Source organism: Ostrea edulis, chromosome 10, assembly GCF_947568905.1.
Source record: "Ostrea edulis chromosome 10, xbOstEdul1.1, whole genome shotgun sequence".
NCBI classification, from domain to species: domain Eukaryota; kingdom Metazoa; phylum Mollusca; class Bivalvia; order Ostreida; family Ostreidae; genus Ostrea; species Ostrea edulis.
Genome location: NC_079173.1, coordinates 38,020,288 through 38,041,655, shown reverse-complemented (window position 1 = coordinate 38,041,655; position 21,368 = coordinate 38,020,288). Strand labels below are relative to the sequence as shown.

At 34.9% G+C, this 21,368-nt stretch overlaps 1 protein-coding gene across 11 annotated transcripts in view; it reads right to left on the bottom strand.

Moving 5' to 3' along the window:
* Positions 1-21,368, bottom strand: part of LOC125666003 (RNA-binding motif, single-stranded-interacting protein 3-like) — a 100,857-nt gene that overhangs the window by 13,997 nt on the left and 65,492 nt on the right. For 6 of the 11 annotated variants that reach the window (XM_048899066.2, XM_048899072.2, XM_048899073.2 and 3 more), the window contains 7 exons: positions 18,819-18,979; positions 12,481-12,539; positions 10,428-10,519; positions 5,725-5,944; positions 3,701-3,780; positions 2,761-2,829; positions 2,086-2,135 (listed from right to left, as the gene is read on the bottom strand). In XM_048899066.2, coding sequence (XP_048755023.1) covers positions 2,086-2,135; positions 2,761-2,829; positions 3,701-3,780; positions 5,725-5,944; positions 10,428-10,519; positions 12,481-12,539; positions 18,819-18,979 — 731 coding nt within the window. The remainder of the gene's footprint in view (positions 1-2,085; positions 2,136-2,760; positions 2,830-3,700; positions 3,781-5,724; positions 5,945-10,427; positions 10,520-12,480; positions 12,540-18,818; positions 18,980-21,368) is intronic. The other 5 variants (XM_048899067.2, XM_056151243.1, XM_056151244.1 and 2 more) reach the window with 3 other exon arrangements.

Sequence of the window (21,368 nt, the reverse complement as noted above, 5' to 3'; positions counted from 1 at the left end):
GATGAAGAAATATTGTGCAAAATGTATGGAGACAACTTGATTTGATTAATAGTTAAATCTTGCATGAAAGCTAGTTCACAAAAATGTTGAGAGTAAAAGTGTAATAATATGGCAGTAGGGTTGGTCACTGGTACTCAGTATCAATACCGTACGAAGGAGTGGTTTCAACCGGTAAAATACTGTCATATCAAACTGGTATTTATGTAGCAATAAATTTAAAATCATCATTCGACGTTTTAATCCATTCCTTGTTGAATGAACTCAATGAAAACTTGCGTGTACAAACATGTATTTGCAGGTTATATGGTAATAGATAAAATGCAAGAAGCGATATAGATACCCTGCTTGACATTTCAATTATTCGATAAATACTTGACAAGAACAATTGTCAATAAAGTGTATGTCTACTTAGCATTATTGTTATTAAGAAACTTTTGTTTACAACATTTATTTTAAATACTGTAATGCTAAACAGAAGCGGTGACTCCTCAGGTTTTCCTGTGTCTATTAGTGTTACTGTAGTTTTACAGAAGCAATCCCCCGTATTCATGATTATACTGCACAACTTACACAATTCTACAGTGATTGGTAAAAGGGTAAGAAGTATGTTCTCCAAAAGTAAATTCTCGTTTCATTACTGATACGTTAAAGGTATTCATTATGAATTATTGACAAATCAAAATGTTCTTCTGATTCAGGAGTGAGGAGTCAGTAGGCCGGAGCAAAAACCCTGATAATATTTTTGTCTGACACTTGTCAGCATGATTAAAGACTTACAATGTTTTTAGGGGGTGAAATATGTTTCTAAAGGTAAAGAATGAAATATAATGCTCATCTTCTCGCCTAATAGTACCGGTTCCGAAATTTGAAAAACAAAGAAAAAAAAACCAAAAACAAATAAACCAAACTTTGGGCATTATAGACTATGCAACAACAACAAAAAATGATAATAATAATATCCTGACACAATCATTAAAAAATAGTACTGGTAAAAATGGAGACATCAAAAGTCAGAGGCGCTATTGATTGAGCATTAGAAAATCTATCCTAAATCAGTAATATTTCAAACTATGCAACAGATGGCAGACCATAAAATATGTCAACTATATTACAGTAATTAATCAAAGTCAACAGGAGACAAACAGTCACGTGACCCAACCCTGACACTTAGCTGAAATAAATGGTCTCTCTGTATTTAATTGTTTAACAAATTTACTTATGTAAATGGCAAAAAACTGACACAAACAAATATATCCTTGGTAACAGTGTGACTGATGTTGATGGCTATATTCCAAACACTTAATGTGTTTGGTGTTTAGGAAAAAAAATATTTGAATACAATGATTCATGAAACAAAGAAAGGGCATATCTTCTATGAGCAGGCACACAGCTTCGTTAATGGTGTGTGTGGAGGGAGGGCACACAGCTTCGTTAATCGTGTGTGTGGAGGGAGCGCACACAGCTTCGTTAATTGTTAATCGTGTGTGTGTGTGTGTGTGTGTGTGTGTGGAGGGAGGGCAGCCAGAGAAGTTGGGGGAGTGGAATTTAAGGAGGGGGGTGATTCTATGTGTCTAAAGAGACATATATGAAGACAGTCTGTATGCATTAAGTGTCTACTAAAGTTATGCTTTGATCTAGATGTTCCTCTGCATAAGAAAGATAAGAAAGTTACACATGGTCTCTCCATACCCCCATTATAACATAGTCTCACCATACCCCCATTATAACATAGTCTCACCATACCCCCATTATAACTTAATCTTATTACTTAGTCTCAGGTTTGGTCCATTTGGGATTCAATCCTTAGGAAATTACAGATCTGACTGCTTTGGGATTCATTCATCAAGAAATTACAGATCTGACACCTTTGGAATTTATTCATCAAGCCATTACAGATCTGACCCCTTTGGGATTTATTCATTAAGAAATTACAGATCTGATCCCTTTGGGATTTATTGAATAAGCAATTACACAGGCTATGAAGGTCCTTTTCTTAAACTTTAGACTCTCCTGTTCTACAGACACACCTCTCTATGAACTTTAGACCCTCCTTTGCTCTACAGACACACCTCTCTATGAACTTACCCATTAGTAGCCAAAGCTTGGTCAGCATAGGCTGCTAAAGCCAGACTTGGCTGAAAAGAGAAACAAATCCACTCAAGAAAATATTCGTTATACATTATATTATTCAGAATTATGTACATATTATCTAAAATCAATTGTCTGCATTTTTACCATGCATTATTACACTATATCATAATATAAGTTGCATATATTAATATATAATCAATTGGCTGTGAAAAAACAACATGTGCTCTTCATCATGTTAATAATACTTTAATGTCTAAATTATTACCATTGGAAATGAGCTCAGTTAAGATAACATATGTTAATGCACTAGTTTGTTAGAACAAAAATTAGTTTAACAGAAATTCAATTAAAACAGGATGAAAGTACAGCGGTTAATTTAGACATTTAATGCTGAAAAACCAAATCACCAAGAAATGCATGCATGCAGATCAAAATAAATCACATGTATAACTCCCCCTAATTTCTTGATAAACATATAGTATATAAAGATGTAAATCCCTGAAGAATTAAAGAGGAAATTTACTCCTTTTAACAAAACGAAATTCAATAAATGATCTAAAGCATGCCAAATATGAGTTGAATTTACAAAAAATGTATAGAGCAGGGGAGCAAAATAGTGGTACAAAAATGATAGGGAGCAAAAGAGAGCAAATTGAAAATTTTCATTACATCTCCCATTTGCTGGAAATAGGCTTGGAGGGATCCGCTTTTGTCAAGACCAACCAAACTCTGGGCCAACTAAAGAAAAATCCGAAAAAGAGAGGTCAGTGTTAAGTCACCAAAACTTTAATTAGTTTTCTCTCCCTCCCGGGAGAGAACCAGTTTAGTTTTCTCGGATACTGGATTGATTTCTTAAAGGAATTCCAGTTTATCTTTTGCTAATACTAATCTGGGTCATTGCATGCATAAATAAATATCATAATTATACTTGCATCATATTATTTAATCATGACAAGACTTTCATGTTCATGCCAAAAATGCTAATACTTTATGCCCATGCAAACAGTATGGATCCTGGGCTTTAACTTAAACAATGGAGGACAATGCTCTGCATCTGCGTCCCATACGCAAGGGACATTTACTATAATTGTGCAGCTAATTCCACAGTTTTGTGTGCATTGCAATCCAATGATGTTTAATATAGAAATGATCATGCTATGCTGATTTTAAGTTTACTATCAAAAATGTAGTTCTATTGACCAATCAACTTTCCTTTTTCTTTTTTACATCATGTTGAATATACTTGAATAATTCAAAAGGAAATCTAGACCTTTCCAGATACAAAATCAGAAATATATACGGATGATATATACCTTATAAATAAAAATATGAATGATAATAAGTTTAATTTAAAACTACGAGAGAACTATAAAATTGTGAGCTAATACAGACTATGCTTGAAACAGATTCCACATATCGACATAATATATCTCTCTTTTCCTTTTGCTAAAATGGAGTAATATTAATTATTATTGGGTTTTACAGAGGTTAAATAAATTCAATTAATTAAATCATTAGTCTTTATTTAGCTCAGTGTTCCATAAATCTGGCAAAAAAAACAAAAAAAAACTTTCACCCATGGCAACCGTTGCCATAGTTATTTGTTTACCTCGTTTCTAATCTGCGGTATGGCAGTCTTTTTCTTGTTTCCTCCATCAGCAAACTTCACCAGCAGGGGCTCAGTGCAACCTAACAAAAGAAAATCATCACATATCTTTAATCTTCATAACTATACCGTTATTGGGTGGGACATCTGATTTGTGTGCATACTGAACTAGGGTAAAGAATTACAACCCTGCCACTATAACATGAATATGTATGATATTCACTTCAAATGACGGAACTTCAGTCTCATAAAACCAAGTGATTCTACAGTATCTCAAAAATAATTTCCAAATGTTTATGGAGGGCCTTCATCCTTTGTTTTGAGTAATCCTTTTGCCCCCTGCACAATCTTTAATTGACAAGTCAATTAGCCTATTGTACATTTGGTAACCCTAAGCAGATGCAAAGAAATAGAACAAGGGTTAGTTTCCTGGCTTCATAAAGGTCATAGCACAAACAGTAAACTTGAATGGCAATGTAAGTATGTGCTGACTTAAAAAATTCCAACATTTTCAAAGTGCAGTCCTTTTTGTTGCCAGTTGGAGTTGTACTTTCATCTTTGTGTTTCTGGATAACTGCCTACCTATCTACTGTATCAAAAAGGGGACCAGTCTAGTCTGGTGTCTTTTGGGGATAACTGCCTACCTATCTTCTGTATCAGATAGGGGACCAGTCTAGTCTGGTGTCTTTTGGGGTTAAATCTTGTAGCCATTACTGTTAACCATTTCCCTGCCTATTGACCAGAACCAGCCTTATACAGAAAATGGATTCAAAGGAAACCCTGTGTCCGCATAAACCTCCATTTTTTCCTTTTTATTAAGATTGTGATGAATTGCAGAATTACACTAGCATTAGAGGCAAGGTTGCCAAAGTAAAGCCATATTTCATGTAAACAGTACTTTCAGGACTTCTGTTTACTTTCTTGTTCATATGACACATATCTATCTAGAAAAGAGGCTATCAATAGTATTGATAAGGTCACATGTTGCATATACATGTCAAACCCCAGCAGAGCAGTGCATAGAATCTCGGAATCTCAGTGACTCAGTAAAAGGACACCACGACCCTGCATATCATAAAAGTTGACCTGATATAAGCTTCCATAAGAGATCACTGACATTATATGTTAAATGACAGCGAGTGACATTGTTTTCTGGGGGTTTCCTTATTATCAAAATCAAATTAACCGATTTTTTTTCCTTTTCACAATCTGTAGGAATTTTAAAATTACCTTTTTGAAATTACACAGCCATAACACTTTAGTTTTTTTGTAAAGACATGCAATGGATTGAGAAGAGTTACAAAGAGAACGAATAATCCGTCGTTCCGTTTTATAATTATTGCTCTGTTCTCATAATTATTGCGTACTACAGTGACAAACTATTCTAACAAAGAAGCTGACATATCGAAACTTGTGTCAGCCGATCTCTAATTTAATACAGCCTGCATGCCAATATTGACTCTCTGTTCCTGAGCAAACAGAGTACAACAAAAGATTTCTCCTTTTTAATGACATTTTCTCTGCAAATTCTACCCAACAAGGTCTTACAGAATGAACTATATTTAATCAACTACTTAAACACTCTTGCATTTAGGACTATCAAATTTCAATTAAACACATTTTTTATCAGGTAGTGTAAACTCTTAGTCTTTGAATTGCATCCAATACAAATCAGCATTGAAAGGCCAAAATTTATTTCTTCATGCCAATTTTCCTTAATGTAAACTTCAAATAATTTGTGTATAGATGCAAAGTTCACTGCAAGCTACAGTATTGATATAACGAAGGCCTATTACTGCCACCAATTATCACCTGGCAGCTATAAATTAGGACAAATGATATTTTGAACAGCATCATTAATTTTCAATATGCAACAACAATCAAATTTCAAGGCCCTTCATATAAAATTTTGATAGAAATTTATCACATAGAGCATAATCTCAAATGAAATTGGGCTAATGACAGGCTCTAACATTTAAAACAAAACATTTATTCACTGACTGCATTCTGTTTCTTTTTTATCATACCTGGTAAAATTTTTCCATTGAACTGGTCGATGATCCTCTCACATTTTTCCTTGGATTCCATCCTGCTAAATCCGACTCCTCGGCTGATTCCGTCAGGCTTTCGTAAAATTCTTGTGGAAATCACTGTGCCATAGTCCTTGAACATATTCTCTAGATTGGTCTCAGCAAAATAAATCGGGAGGTTGGCAATATACAAGTTAGTGGGGTCCTGCTCTTGTTGCTTAAAATAGATTTTTAAAAAATTCTAAATATATATATAATAGTTTATCATAGCAATTCTATTGTTACAGTGACATCATCTAATTGTGCCTACTTTCCAAATACATTTACGTGCAGCAAACCTTGCACTAACATAGTTTTCAATTTTCCATCCCGTTTTGAGAAGTTTTCACACACAAAATGTTCATAATTAATTAAATATCTATCATCGAATAAAGATTAACAATATCAACAATTAAATATAATTTATACATGTACTATAATATAAATAGTTTCTTTATAATTTGTGATTAAAATAATTTTGCGTTGTTCAGTCTGAGAAAAGTGATGGAGTCCATGAAAATGAACTACTTCTGTAGTTCATGTTCTAAGTCATTTTGGTACTTTAAACATACCAGGGATCAGGTGAAGTGTTGTGTATAAAACCACCTCTTTCATCATGTGCTCACACCTAACAGGACACATAACTCACACACACTTTGAATACACCATTTACATGTCAATAGAAGTTAAAAAGCTCAAAATCACTAAGACCTAACGGAACATGTCCAAAACCGCTCCATCCATGATGCATCTGCAAAGTGGAACTTTCTTCAAACACCCCCCGCCCCCCTCCCTTACTTCTGGCCCTACTATTATGAAGATTGCTGAATAATCATCATTATGTAAAATGAAACTTTTACACACAAACGGATTTGCATATAAGTGTCAGGTTCATTCTTCTGTCAAAACGCTACTAGAGTTAATATATATCCATTTTGTCATCGATAGATTTTCTTTTCTACCCATCAGCCGTCCAACAAACAAGAATATATATATATGCCCTGACTAACTAAACAATCACAAGAGACTTTTACAGAGTACCCTGAAGCATAAAATTAGACATACAAAAATGCTAATTTTATTCATGAGCTGAATGAGAAGGCTTTACTCTTCTCAGATACCTCATTTTATTCACATGATGATGCCACAAAAGAGATTTCAGGTCAATGTATTGTAAGTGTGGAGAATCACTGACCCCGAGGTCAGTATCTCCCTGCCTTCCTAAATGCTATAGTAATAATTTTGACAAAAAGAGTTATCTTGCATGAGAGAGAGAGAGAGAGAGAGAGAGAGAGAGAGAGAGAAAGCTTTTACTGAAGATATCTCAACTTTTGAGTACAGATGCCAAGATATAATAAAAGTTATCACACTTTTGATATTGCATTCTGTAAAGGGATCATTAAATGACAAGTTAGTGATTTCACATGAAGTGCAGGAAAAGTGTTACTCGTTACAACACGACAAACATTTAATAATGATACATGGAGTACGCCCCTCCTTTTTTACAATGTGTGTAAACATGTGACAAAAAAAGGAATTTTGGTTGTTCCTTTGACACCATACAATATGTTGTGTTCATTCAGGTGTGGGGCCCGAACGTTCAGGTAAATGTCAACCTAACAACATTTACTATCACAGAAATTCATACACACAGTCTGTTCTCATGATACCGTTTTTTTAAATCCTAAAGTAACTAGTGATGAGTTCCCCATAATTTTCTCTTTTCTTTCTATTTGAATTTTACTCTTCCCTTAATACTTGATAAAATCACAATTTAAAACATTTGGATAAATTATCCACATCATTTTTATCTGGCTGTGACAGTTTATAAATTGTCCCAGTGGTTGAGTCTGGCATTTTTACTGGAAAATGTCACACGAGTGTGATGTATTGTTTCATTTAATAGTGATACATCAGAAAAATAGGAATCCATTTGTTGCTATGGTACTGAATACACCAGACGGACAATTGTAAGCTGTGGACGAGCACCCAATCCACTGTAGTTCACATGTTAACTCACCCCCTTCTTTATTTCATTAAATAATCAGTTCTTTTTGCATCTGACTGTAAATATAATATATTTGGAAAAGTTCATGAGGAAATGCTAAGTTCTAACTCAATTACATTTTCTTAACTGAAAGCATACATGTGTATATTTTATGTGTGCTGTTTAATTAAACATTTTTTCCCCTCATAATGTATGAAAAAATGACTGTTAATTATTCCTTATATATATGCTTTCATGTCAATCTATTGGGCCCTTGGCTAGAAATAAATGAATATCAGAATCTTATTTTTTTAATGACCTTAAACACAGATAGGACAACGGAGGGACAATTTCAAAATATTAGATTATCTAAACGATTTACCATCCAAATAGCATCTTCAACAACCTCTGAATGAAGTTTTCTCTAGGGAAAAAAAAAAAAGATCTCCACTAAATCAAAGCACTGAGGATTTGCTCCTGCCATGCTGGATAATTTTGAGATAAGTTGCATAAATCTGTAGATTGCATGACCATGAATATTCTGGATTGACAAATCCACTCCGTTCCTGGCCTCTAAACATACATCACCAGATGCATGAGCCAATCAATCAATACCTTGATAATCCAACATAAATGTCTCTATTCCTTTTTTTTTTATTACTGTATGCAGACCCAAACCCCCACCCCACCCTTTCTCTCATTGTCTTTACAATGTGCAAAATCTATCGAGGTCATATTTTTATTTGCCTAAGCCATTGTACTAAGACTGATCTACTGATAAGCTTCACGTGGCCCTCTTTCATTATAAGCCAGCTTCCATTAAATAAATGGACTATAATGGTTCTTGCTTCTTTCTATGTTTTTTTTTTTTCCCCTGCAACTCCCAGATAGAAATTGTTTTCAGCTCTTGATGCAGATATTTCTAATAGCATCATCAGCTAAAACCTCTGTTATTATAAATATCAACAAGCCCAATTCCCTTGGCAGCTGATGTTACAGGATGATATGGCTCCTGTTCATCCTATTGCTTTGCAGGGGAAAAAAAACTCCCCGTCTTTCTAATCACATGTTGTACAATCATACATTTGTTCGATTTTACACCATAAACTACGGTCGAACTGATCAAAATGACTAAATGAGGCCTTTTATGTTCTCTGATAAAGACGGGAAAGTTTTTTTTAATTAATGTTATGACCACTGGGATGTACTGAATTTATGTACAAAAAATATCAATGTGCATCATTTTATTTCAATACTTACACATGTCCATTCAAAAAATTACTTATCTTCCAAGTTTTTGTGAGCCATTAAAGTCGAATTTATGAGATCTGCACAGAAACCCGAGCATGTATATGTATCTGGGTAGTGTCTGCATACAGGTTTTCAATGTGATATTGTTGCAGCAACTTACTGACATATTTAGATATAAATATATCAACTTGTGCATATTTCATAATATAGATTTCATTCTAATCATACAGGACATGCACCCAATCTTTATGTGATTTCAAAACACATCATAGTATATTTACATAGACCTTGCAAAACTTTTCCCTGCTGACGTTATTTTTTTTCTATTTTTTTTTTTTATGATTGGTTAACATTTTTACTGAAATTCGGTCAACATCTCTACAGATTAATATCTAAAGAAATCATACATGACCACTTTACTTTACAATATATTAAACAGAAGTATTTTTCATCCACTTTTGACACACTCCCTATTGAAAAACAAGGAACTATTGCAGTAACCCTATAATTTTCTTAATTAATTTGACTGACTGAAGTTTAATCTATTATATCTGTTGAAGGTTACTCTATCATATCTATCACCGTTTGTAAATCTCTCTACTGAAGAAGGATTTAAGTTCGTTGTTCTCAAGGACAATAGGGTAGACAAATTACAAAATTCCAGATGTCACTACTAGGAATCTGTGAGCCACTGACTTTCACATAAAATGTCCCCGGTGATCATGCCGACTGCATCAGTGGTGTAATCAGGTACCCCAGACTTCTGTACACACGAATTAGGAAGGAGGAGGGCAAAGAATATCAAAAATAATCTATATGTAACAAATTATTTCTCAATATTTACATTTCTGATGTTTTTGCCTTTGACATCTTTACAAATTGTAATGATAGCCATTTCCTCATGAATGTGTGGCAGTTATCAATAGTGTGTGGCTGGATCTTTATAAATATAGTGTGTTTATTTTAACAGCTCAGAGCTGGAAATTCCAACAGGAATGAAAGTAGAATGTAAATATAAGAACTAAATTTCATTTTGAAAATATGTGAATGAGGATATGAATAGCGAATCTTCACACTGGCTGATACGCTTCATAAAATGCTGATACGCTTCATGAAGTAAGTCGGTGTGAAGCATCGCAGTTCATGCCCGTGTATTTTCAAAACTGAAATTCATTTCTTAAATATCCCTTATCATGATGTTGGTCTTTTGTAAGCATGTAATCATTGCACCATCAACCTCTCTATGTAATGGATGCACATGGTGAGGTCATTTTGTAAAGTGAAATCTGTCTTGACTAATGCACTTTGTCTTCTCATCTTCACATTCTCTGATTCCATCCCCTCACAAACAACAGTCCACACAGAGTTTAGAATTTAGCTCCTGAAGACTTTACAGTCAGGCTTTGTCCTTTCTTTGACTTACTTTGGCCATCTGAGCCTGTATTCCTTGTGACTGTAAGGCTTGCACTGCAACCTCTGCCGCTGTGGGGGAATCAAAGTCCACAAAACCGTAACCTGTAAAATAGTAACAAGCAATATAACTAACACCATCCCAATAGACAGGGGGGGGGGGGGGGGGGGGGGGGACAAAACCATAACCTGTAAAATAGTAACAAGCAATATAACACCATATCTCAATATACAGGGGGAGGGGACAAAACCATAAACACCATATCTCAATATACAGGGGACTGGGGGGAGAGACAAAACCATAACCTGTAAAATAGTGACAAGCATTATAACACCATATCTCAATATACAGGGGGAGGGGACAAAACCATAACGAACAACATGTGTTAGGTATAGTGGTGTTGTGGTGGAGGAGAGTGGTGGTGCTGTGGTGGAGGAGAATGGTGGTGCTGTGGTGGAGAGTGGTGGTGGTGTTGTGGTGGAGGAGAGAGTGGTGGTGCTGTGGTGGAGGAGAATGGTGGGGAGGAGAATGGTGGTGCTGTGGTGGAGGAGTGGTGGTGTGGTGGAGAGTGGTGGTGGTGTTGTGGTGGAGGAGAGAGTGGTGGTGCTGTGGTGGAGGAGAATGGTGGGGAGGAGAATGGTGGTGCTGTGGTGGAGGAGAGTGGTGGTGGTGCTGTGGTGGAGGAGAGAGTGGTGCTGTGGTGGAGGAGAATGGTGGTGCTGTGGTGGAGGAGAATGGTGGTGCTGTGGTGGAGGAGAATGGTGGTGGTGATTACTTTTCAAGAAATCCATAACCTCCTCCTAACTCACTGGGTATAAGGGAGAGGATGTATCGATCCAAAGTCCACTCAACAAAAATAATGTCACTTAAAACCGCAGCATTAAGTTTGGACTGTATATTGATAATGTCATTCTGATTTCATAGAGCACCCTATAACACACAGGATAATACCATAGCATTTAAAAGACATAGATAATTCATGTAATTCCTTTATCACCAAAGAAGACTACACAGAACTTTTATAGAAGCATAGCCCTTTAGAGACCCACAAAAAGTAAGCTCTTCACTTTGGCGTTTTATGGACCAGCATTATTTCATTATCTTGTATATGATCTCCCTTAGGACGGTAATTCAATACACATGTTGAATATTCCAAATTATGCATGCTTGATAAGGATTGTTCCCTGAGTTAACAATAACAAATTACAGTGTCTCAAGCTGCAATGGAAAACAAGTCTCTTCGTCTTCTTTAAATTTATCAAGACCTTCATTTTAAGACATTGACAGAATACATTATGCTAGGTTACTGATAGCATTCACTAGCACTGGAGAGAACTAAATTCTAAACTTACTTCAATTCACAACCATCTTTTTTCCCCCAAAAGTATAATGGACAGTTTTCAAATTTTTAAAATCAAGTGTTTCATCAAACAAGCCTGAAATTCTACGCCTTATTACCACTTCGGTCAATTTATACAAATAGTTCTAAAATAGATAAAGTAATAACAAACTCCGTAAACAGATTTAAGACTGGATCTCTTCATTGTCACATATTGATCTCCATTTCTGATCATTATCAAAGTTAGCCTACAGACAACATGGCGCAGCTCGCCAATCATGGCAATCACAGCTTTTTACTCCTAACTATGCATAATAATAGCCATTCTGATAGGTGCTTTTTAGAATAATTGGTAATTTAGTGAATGTAGTCATTTTCCATAGCCAACAAAATGCCACTACCGTGCCTGATCTAATACGAGGTTAAATGAGGTCAACTTCATTTTGGAGCGTTTGAGGCCAATGGCTCCATATTCAGGCTTCTCTAGGCATGCAATTCGGCTATTACAGGTTGAGAAGCTGTATACAATTTTTTTCAAGTATAAATTTACATTATGTGTGTGTATGTGTGTGATATCTAGAATAACAAGTTCAACCTTCTATGAAGACTTCAGATAAATATTTGATCAACATGGAGGACCTGCACAATACAGTACAGTCACGTTATTATGAATCAAATATGGAATGATAACTCAAAAGGTTTAGATTGGACTGTAACAAAACTCACCTTTACATTTGTTTGTCTGTTGGTCTATGATGGCTTTGGTGGAAATAATTTTGCCATATCTACAAAGTATAAACAAACTCCATAAGTTCTCCAAAATAATTCTTAAAATCTGTACCATTTACTTTATTTTGTTTTAACATTAAAGTATATGTTTCAATAAAACATATATTTCCGCATTCAGTTTGGTTTATCTAAGTTGAGCGATATCTTTGTTACATTTAAGGGATATAATGTTAATTTAAAAAGTACACTACAAGACAATGAGGAGTTCTATGGCCTTGTCATACAATGAAATCTGACCAGCATTAGAGTAAAACAAATGGCCTTGTAAATCCTCTGCTTGCATGATTACATCTTAGACACATGTCATACATTCAGAAGTATATATATTTATTGATCTTTTATCAGTTTTGGAAAAAGGAAAACAATGAATGTGAAGCAAGATAAGAAGAGAATTCAAAAGGCATGTGAATATGTAACCTGATCTAGTTCTCAAATGAAAATTTAAAATGTCATTTGATAGATATAACATTGGTGGGTTTGCACTGCTTTCAAACTATTTTTCTAACTTTTAAATGCCAATGAATTGGCAACAAGCACTATTTCTGAAAACCAAAACTGATTCAAGTTGTCAAGAATGAGTTAGATAAATCTTATCAACTGGAGATTTAAAAAGTAGGATTTTTTTTTTTTTTTGGTATCCTGTATATAATGAGTTTTGTTTGGTTGATAAAGGCACTTAACTACTTTATATACCCATCTGTGCAGTTCCTCAGCTGATATGGACTATCAAAACAAGAACTACAGGCTAGTTAAATGGAACAACGAGCAGTACACACACATCAGTGTACAAAGTCCCCCCCCCCCCCCCTCTAGAAAGCAGCATCATTTTGTACCCAACATTAAGAAAACTGATAACATGCAGATGACCCCATCAATCAGATTTCAGAGTTCGTAATTGGGTTTAGTACACCAACACATCTATGCATGGACATTAATTTACCACATTTTTTCTTTCTTTATCAATGCCAGATATATATATATATTTTTTATGGAGATATTTTAGCTAGCAGATTATATAACTCTAGGTATAGTTTTAGCAGAGTGACAGATTCTTTAGATAAGTCTAAAAAGACTAAACCTGTTAGACATTAATTTGAATTTTCTGGTAGAAGATTCTTTTATCAATCACCGTTTGTTGACTTCAGAGTCCTATTAAACTTGCATAGGGAATGCAACGAAGAGAGATAGTGTCAAAACTTATCCCACTGACATGAACCATTTTACTCCCCTAGTAACCACCATTATGTAACATTTAAATTGCCTTATTAACTTTCCTTCATGCAATACCTTGTATTAAAAAGATAATTTATTTCTTTAATTAGCAGTACCGCCCAGTCCATCTGACAATAAGTTTTTGGAGTGCTGGTTTATGCTAACTGCATTGTGGATTCTGACACCACTAAATCCCACACTCAGAATCAAGCACTCTACTCATTTTGCCCTCTCACTTCAATGACATTGAAATGTCCTCTACCAACACAAACAATGCATGGGGAGTATTTGAAGGTCCTTCCAAATAAGAAAATTGTCCAAATTAAGAACGTTTTACAAAAGCAATTTATACAGGGAACAGGCTGTATCTGTTTACAGCTCAATATGTAAAGGTCATTTATATCTTATATAGTGATGCAATGGAATTTTACAATTGACATTTTTTGAGGCTGTAACACCACTTGAATGTTAAGAACAACTAGCACTTCAGAATAACAGAATAACCATATATATATATATATATAAATAAGGACACAGGTGGTTTTCCTTTTGACAAAATGAAACAAGGTTTTGTCGATACAATCCTCTATATATCTATTGACACACAATCCCTTTCAATACATGTACCATCTGCGACAAAACTTTATCCAACCTCTTCCTGAATGCTCGTCGCACAGACAACTATCAAAGCAATTGACTGAATAATAAATATTTGTTTGTCCTGACTAATCTGAAAATAAATTAATAATTCAATGATTTCCCAATCAAAAATACATCCGTGGATCTCTCGGAGGTTCCTAAGATGTGTTTCAGGTTCTGGGATAAACATTTAAAAAAAAAAGACATCCACTTTATGATGCGGAACAATAGAATACAACAGATTTAAATCTGAATAGGGAACACCAAGCTGGACTATAAAGCCAGCTCTTTTACTAGCAGTACTTTGATGAAGGGTACCTAACAGACAATCGCGGGGACATTCACGTACTGAACACATGCCCTATTCTCTTCAGAGATAAATATATACCCATAGTCTGAGCTCCAGAAGCTGTGAATAGAGACCTTGAATTTTACAAAGGCAAGATTTTACACTCACAAATACAGGTATTGTTACAAGAATCTTTAAAGATGTTTCTGATATTTGATGTTGCAATATTGCTTTACTACTGTTGGGAGTGTTCGACACATTTGTAATTGTTGCACTCAGTTTTTGAAGGACGTGTTTTGTATATGTAAACAATGATGTATTCAACCACTGAAACAATATGACACATCTTTCAGATCTGACAGATTCTCCATGCATCAACATAACAGCAATCTGTAGAAGCAGACTGCCATTCTAAAAAAGAAAATGTAGCCAAGCACTGGGTTCCATGAGCTTTACTCATATTGAAATGACATTTGAATCTTGAGGGCTTGAACATTCTCGACAAATGTAGTTAGCTGTTACCCAGTGATAAGAAGCATATGTCAAATGTTTATGCTATATCATGTTTTATAAAAAACTTTGGTTACATAATCTTTGTGAATGCATGTATTTGTTAAACCAAACGTGAGAACTTCTACCAGAGTTCCTGCACGGTCTTTAGGATGCCAAAAAATAAAAATGGAAACCTTCAGTTCCTCAAGGGCCATTAAAAAGTAAATATTCTATAATATTCACAAGTTTTAAAGGTTGAGAGATAATAAATTTTCATTTCAGGTGTCATTCGGAACATTTATGTAGGTTTGAATGTTGATCATGTACATTTACTTCATTTACAAGAAAACCTTTCTCTGTTCCTGAAAGTCCTCCACAGCTGTTTTAAGTTCTCTTACCATTCAATTAAACATCATTTCTTTAAATTTCAATATAATTCTTAGCATGAACTAATTGATTGTCAACTGAACCTTTACATTATGCAAGTTAAGAATCTAAATAAAAATCCACCTGTGTATTGTTCAAAAATCTCCATCATTTAATTATACGGAATGGAGAGTGTCAGATAACTACTAAGTGATGTTCTCATGAGTTTTTAAAATAATGTACAAATTTCCCTGACTACCCTATTGTCACTATGGAGCTTCAAATTTTTAAGAAAATGTATTGATATATTCAAAATTAAAATCCAAAGGCAAAGACAGGATTGGAACCTAAGACCTAGCTATTGCATGGAAGTTAGATTGGAACCTAAGACCTAGCTATTGCATGGAAGTTAGATTGGAACCTAAGACCTAGCTATTGCATGGAAGTTAGATTGGAACCTAAGACCTAGCTATTGCATGGAAGTTAGATTGAAACCTAAGACCTAGCTATTGCATGGAAGTTAGATTGGAACCTAAGACCTAGCTATTGCATGGAAGTTAGATTGGAACCTAAGACCTAGCTATTGAATGGAAGTTAGAAGCTCTATCCATTGGGGCCCATTACAACCATTTGAAAAATTTTGTATCGGTATTTTGAGTAAATTATAATTCAATTCAAAATGGGTGAATTCTAAGTATAGGTCAACATACTCTTACCTCTCCATTCCTTAAAAGCTTCAGGGCCTCAGTTCCTTCGGGGCCTCAGCTCCTTTAGGGCCTCAGCTCTATTACTTTTAAAAGCTTTAGGGCCTCAGCTCTATTACTTTTAAAGTTTCAGGACCTCAGCTCCATTACTTTTAAAAGTTTCAGGACCTCAGCTCTATTACTTTTAAAAGTTTCAGGGCCTCAGCTCTATTACTTTTAAAAGTTTCAGGACCTCAGCTCTATTACTTTTAAAAGTTTCAGGACCTCAGCTCCATTACTTTTAAAAGTTTCAGGACCTCAGCTCCTTCAGGAGCTCAGCTTCAGTACTTTTAAGGAGTGGAGAGGTACTCAGATATTAACCTATACATAATGACCTCTTATTTTCTCCTCAACTCCTTCTTTTATATAGTTTTCATCCCTTTGGTGTTTTCATGTGAACTGATGCTTCTGTTTGTTTATATATTCACTATGAGCTAAAATGAAACAGCTACGTCAACATTTTGATTCTCCTAACTAAGTTTTTTCTACAGTGGTTTGATGTACATCTGAGCATCCATATTAGATGTTTCCTTTCAGAGTGTATGATACAAAATTTCAACATCTGAGACATATCATTAATTTAAAACCTTGACCCTGCCCAAGCTCCCGTGCATGCACATAGATGATTAGGCAATTCCTCTCAGTTTCCCCATGTATCAAGATAATTTCCCAGGGCATGTTACAAATCTGACATTCCTGTAGAAATATTTAGACTTGGTGAATTAGTATCTAGTCTAAACAGAGCATGTCTGTCTTACAGTCTTATTAATTGGCAATCACTCTGTTCCTAATGGTGCAACAGTCTGATCCAGCTCACAGGTTCTGGAATCAGCCCAGTGGTTATCAAAAGAGCTTTCTTTTCCCTCTTCCAGAACCCCACTTTTGCCAATACAGTTGCAAAAAAAAAAAAAAAAAACCCGGCCAGCATCATTTACATAACAAAAGACGCATAACAAAAACTAGCATGATGGGTTTCCTCTGTTTAGATGAAGCAATCGGATAACATTCCCAATGCAAATTGCATAGAAAATCATTAGCATGGTATCATTTTTTGGTGTACCAGAAGGGCTTAGTCAATATTTTTCATTTTTATGGTTTTCTAAAGTCTGAGGACCAAATCCTAAAATCTTTTTGCTTCATTTCTGTTGCCATGGATATTCATCAAAATAGGAAACTGTAATTATTAAAGCCATTCATGAATGGATCAAATGTCAGCAACTTTTAAAAATATCTGGATTTACTAGTGTTAGCAAAACATAATGATAAAAACAAAAACCTTCCTGTTACAGTTTTCCAATTTCTAAATCATGAACATATAGACATTAAAATAGGCAAGGACATTTGCCATTCCATTCTGTCAAGCAATGTGAGAGGGCCTAAACTGATATTTAAGAGACATTAGTTGCAGGGACTGTTCACAGAGAGCTTTGGGTGCCCAATTTTCATCATTACATAGTTATTCTGTTGTCTCTGTTGTTGATATTGATGGAAATCTGCAATCTCATCCAAAAATCAATGCTATATTCTTACATCATATTTTAGATGTCATTTATAATTCATACTCAAAAGTATAAAATACAAAAAAAATTTATATTCACAACTTGCTACTTTGTTATACATAATTCACAATTTACACAAGTGGCACATGATTCATAAAACTTTCATCTGGAGTCAAGTTTCTAAACTTGCAAGAACATTTCTTTACCACTTGTTCAAAATAATTACATTTACAGTGAAGCACAAAATGAAGCACTTGTAGCGTGTAGTGCTCTTTTCCTTTGCTTATTAAATCAGCATGACGAATACCTTGGGCAAATTTGAATCTGCCATTGAAGTTTTCTGTTTAGATCTTTTACACCTCTCGTTTATATAAACGTCTTGGGAGATGAATGTATTTTTATCTTATTCTGAAACTGTTTTGGATCTTCATCCGAAAATAATTCCATGACTCATTCATAAATTGAGTAACTTTATAGGAGCCATAGTTTTCTGTTGGGCAGTAATGTGTAATTGTGTCTTTGATTATCTTGTACTGTGACCTAGCTTCTAACTTTTGTTTTATTGAATTCTGTCTTGCTTTCTCTCTCAATATTAGGTTGCTCAGCAGTTTTCTATATACCATACAACTTTTCGCATGAATCATCAAGGCTTCAGAAAACAGAGAAATTAAAAAGATTGCAATGGCATTTCTCTGGCTTCTCTTCATGGAAATGGTGCAGCAGACAACTTCCCAGGCACATAGCCTTGACAAATGACTCACATTTAAGATCAAAAAAAAAAAAACAAGGCAAATTGAGATTCTCTGTACTAGATAGGTGCTGACAAAGTCTTTGTCAGATTTTATTTTCATCCTAGTCAAATGATTATCGGTGGTTTTTAATTCAAGATCTAACAAGTTTTGCAAAATTAACATCTACATCATCATAGTTTAAATGAAATGGTTTTTGTTAGCTGTCAGAAGAGTTGAATTTCTTGTTTGTTTCGGCATTACTGTGCTTGGGTTGTGTTTGTGAGTTTGTTTCTGCAGTACTTACGGTTGGCAGAGGTTTACTAAGTCTTTATCGGTTGTGTTAGGGTTGAGACCTCGTATATAGAGGTTGGTCCGGCTGAGCTGTTCACCAGATTGACTTTGGTTACTGGACTGGCTACTGGTGGTATTAGGACTGGCCGCAGGCATGCTGCGTGGTGTATAAGTCTGCAAAAATAATAGGCAAATAATTGTTATAATTCACTGCAGCCAGTAAAAGTGTGTGTAAAGTATGGAGAATTACTGTCAATTGATTTCAAACATTCTACAATAAAACTGTCCCATGTTGATTCCTTGTCAATGTGTTGTCCACAAGTTATAGTGGAAATACCTAGAGTACTCAAATGTATGTCACAGGCCATGTTGTCAAATTTCCATTAAAATTTGAAAAAATATCATGAGAAATTAATGTATAGATTTAATTTAATCTACAATAGCATGCAACAGTAAATTGCCAAGGGACACCACAACATGAAATCAGTTGATACACAACTTCACACTGTGCATATTGATTTCACCTAAAGAGAAAAAGATTTAACAACCAGTTTGAAACTTATGGATTTAGTCATAAAATTGCCATTCACTGCAGTGACTTTCTGAGTTACACCACACTTAGTGAGTGACAACTATACACTAGAGAGCTTCCACTACACAATATCTGTATAGGCTCCCTTGTGACTCATCATCTGGTGGGTTTGTGTAACACTAGCAACAGTTTCAGTTTTAATCATTCTAATTCCTACATTGAGAGAAAGAGAGAAAGTGAGAAAGAGAGAGAAATAGAGAGAAAGAAGAGGTATCATGCATTTCCATACATTTTGAGCAATAGGTGTCAGGCTCTAACCCCCATATCAAAGCTGAAATATTTTTTAGCACAAGTTGAGCAGTCATTGAGTCACTCCATACACATGCATGTCAACTTCAGATACTGCTATCTCCCAACCCCAAAAACAAGAATTTATTGAAGATGCAATTCCTGCCTGAAAGAATTTTTCTTAGCCAAACAGACAAGATTGTTACCACTGCATTGTGGCAGATTAATTTCAAGGAATGACACAAGTTTGGCAGTGTAATCATAAACAAATGTACATCTGTTGGTGGAGATATTTTACTTGTTGAGATACAGATGCCTCTGTCAAGGTGTTTTATTTTTTATTTTGCTTTTAAGTGTGTTCCTCTGAAAAACATTGAAAACATTGATTCATATTTTAAAAAAATTTGTGTACTCTCAACTGAAATTGCATGGTTTATAACATATAACTTCTTAAGCAATCTCCTCAAACTTAATGGTTCACCCTTGAAAAACCACTGTCGCAAGAAGAAAAAAAAATTAAGTCTCCATACATATTCCAAATGTTTCTTTCTATAAGTTATAAAATACAACTGACATTAAAAACTACCCCAATTCATTACGATAAACCTTTTATAGATAAAACTGCACAAACCTCGGAATACAGGATGACAGTTGGTAAATCCTCAATTGATGACGGGTATACAGCAGAATAGCACACTCAAATAAGTATGCAGTATGCAATTTAGGAGGAGACGACTACCAGATATGGTAATTTTATTCAAAAAACACACCTAATATAAGCTTTAAGCTGAAACCACTAGAATCCCATGCAATGAGTAGATCAAATGGTTCAGTACACAAATACACAAGAGACTATAGGCTTTAAGGCTGGGTTAAAATGAGGAAAATGTTTATAAACTCTCACATGATCAATGGTGAAGTGTGGGTCTTCTCCTTCCAGAATTATTTAATCGAGGCCTCTAGGGGACCAGTCTTAAAACGTAGAATGGAATGTCACCACAATCGCTGGGGTAATATACTCTGAATACGCTTCACCTATGCGTAAATATTTGATATTTCATTCACCGCGGTGTCATGTTATGTATGGCCACACTTGTTCAACAGGTATTTGCTTTACTGAAGAGCACCTGTTTTCATGTACCATGATTTTCACTCCAAAAAGTGACAAAATGTCACAAATTTTGCATCAAACTGTTATTTTCCCCCATAATAAACCAGATAAAACAAGGAATTTGATGTTTTGACTTTGGATTTAGGAATTACACAAAAAAGAACAAACAAATGCCTGTTAACACAAATCCGATGTCTCGGAACGTTATCTATCTAGTGCAAAATAATTCCTTTGCTGCGTACCCACATATTTGTAAGTTCTGTCTGTTCAAACAAAATTAACTTTATTCAAACACAAACGCCAGGTAAATTTTAAAATTTCTTATCACCCAAATGATATAAACATCTCATTTTTCAGGGCAGATATCATACAATATTCTTATTGTCATACCAAAAGTTGGCAGGCCAGTAGATCGTGACAGATACCATTTCACCTGTGCAATGTATCTGTCCTCTGTCACTGGTGCCTGCAATTAGGCCAACCCTAAAAAAACTTCTGGTTTCTTCCAACTATTTTAATTGGAAGCAGTAAATTCCACAGGAGGTCACTTTCCTCTCTTAATTCTCAGCATTTTACAATCAAGGTAAATTAAAAATTTTGATGAAATCTTTATTCCATAGATGAAATAAACT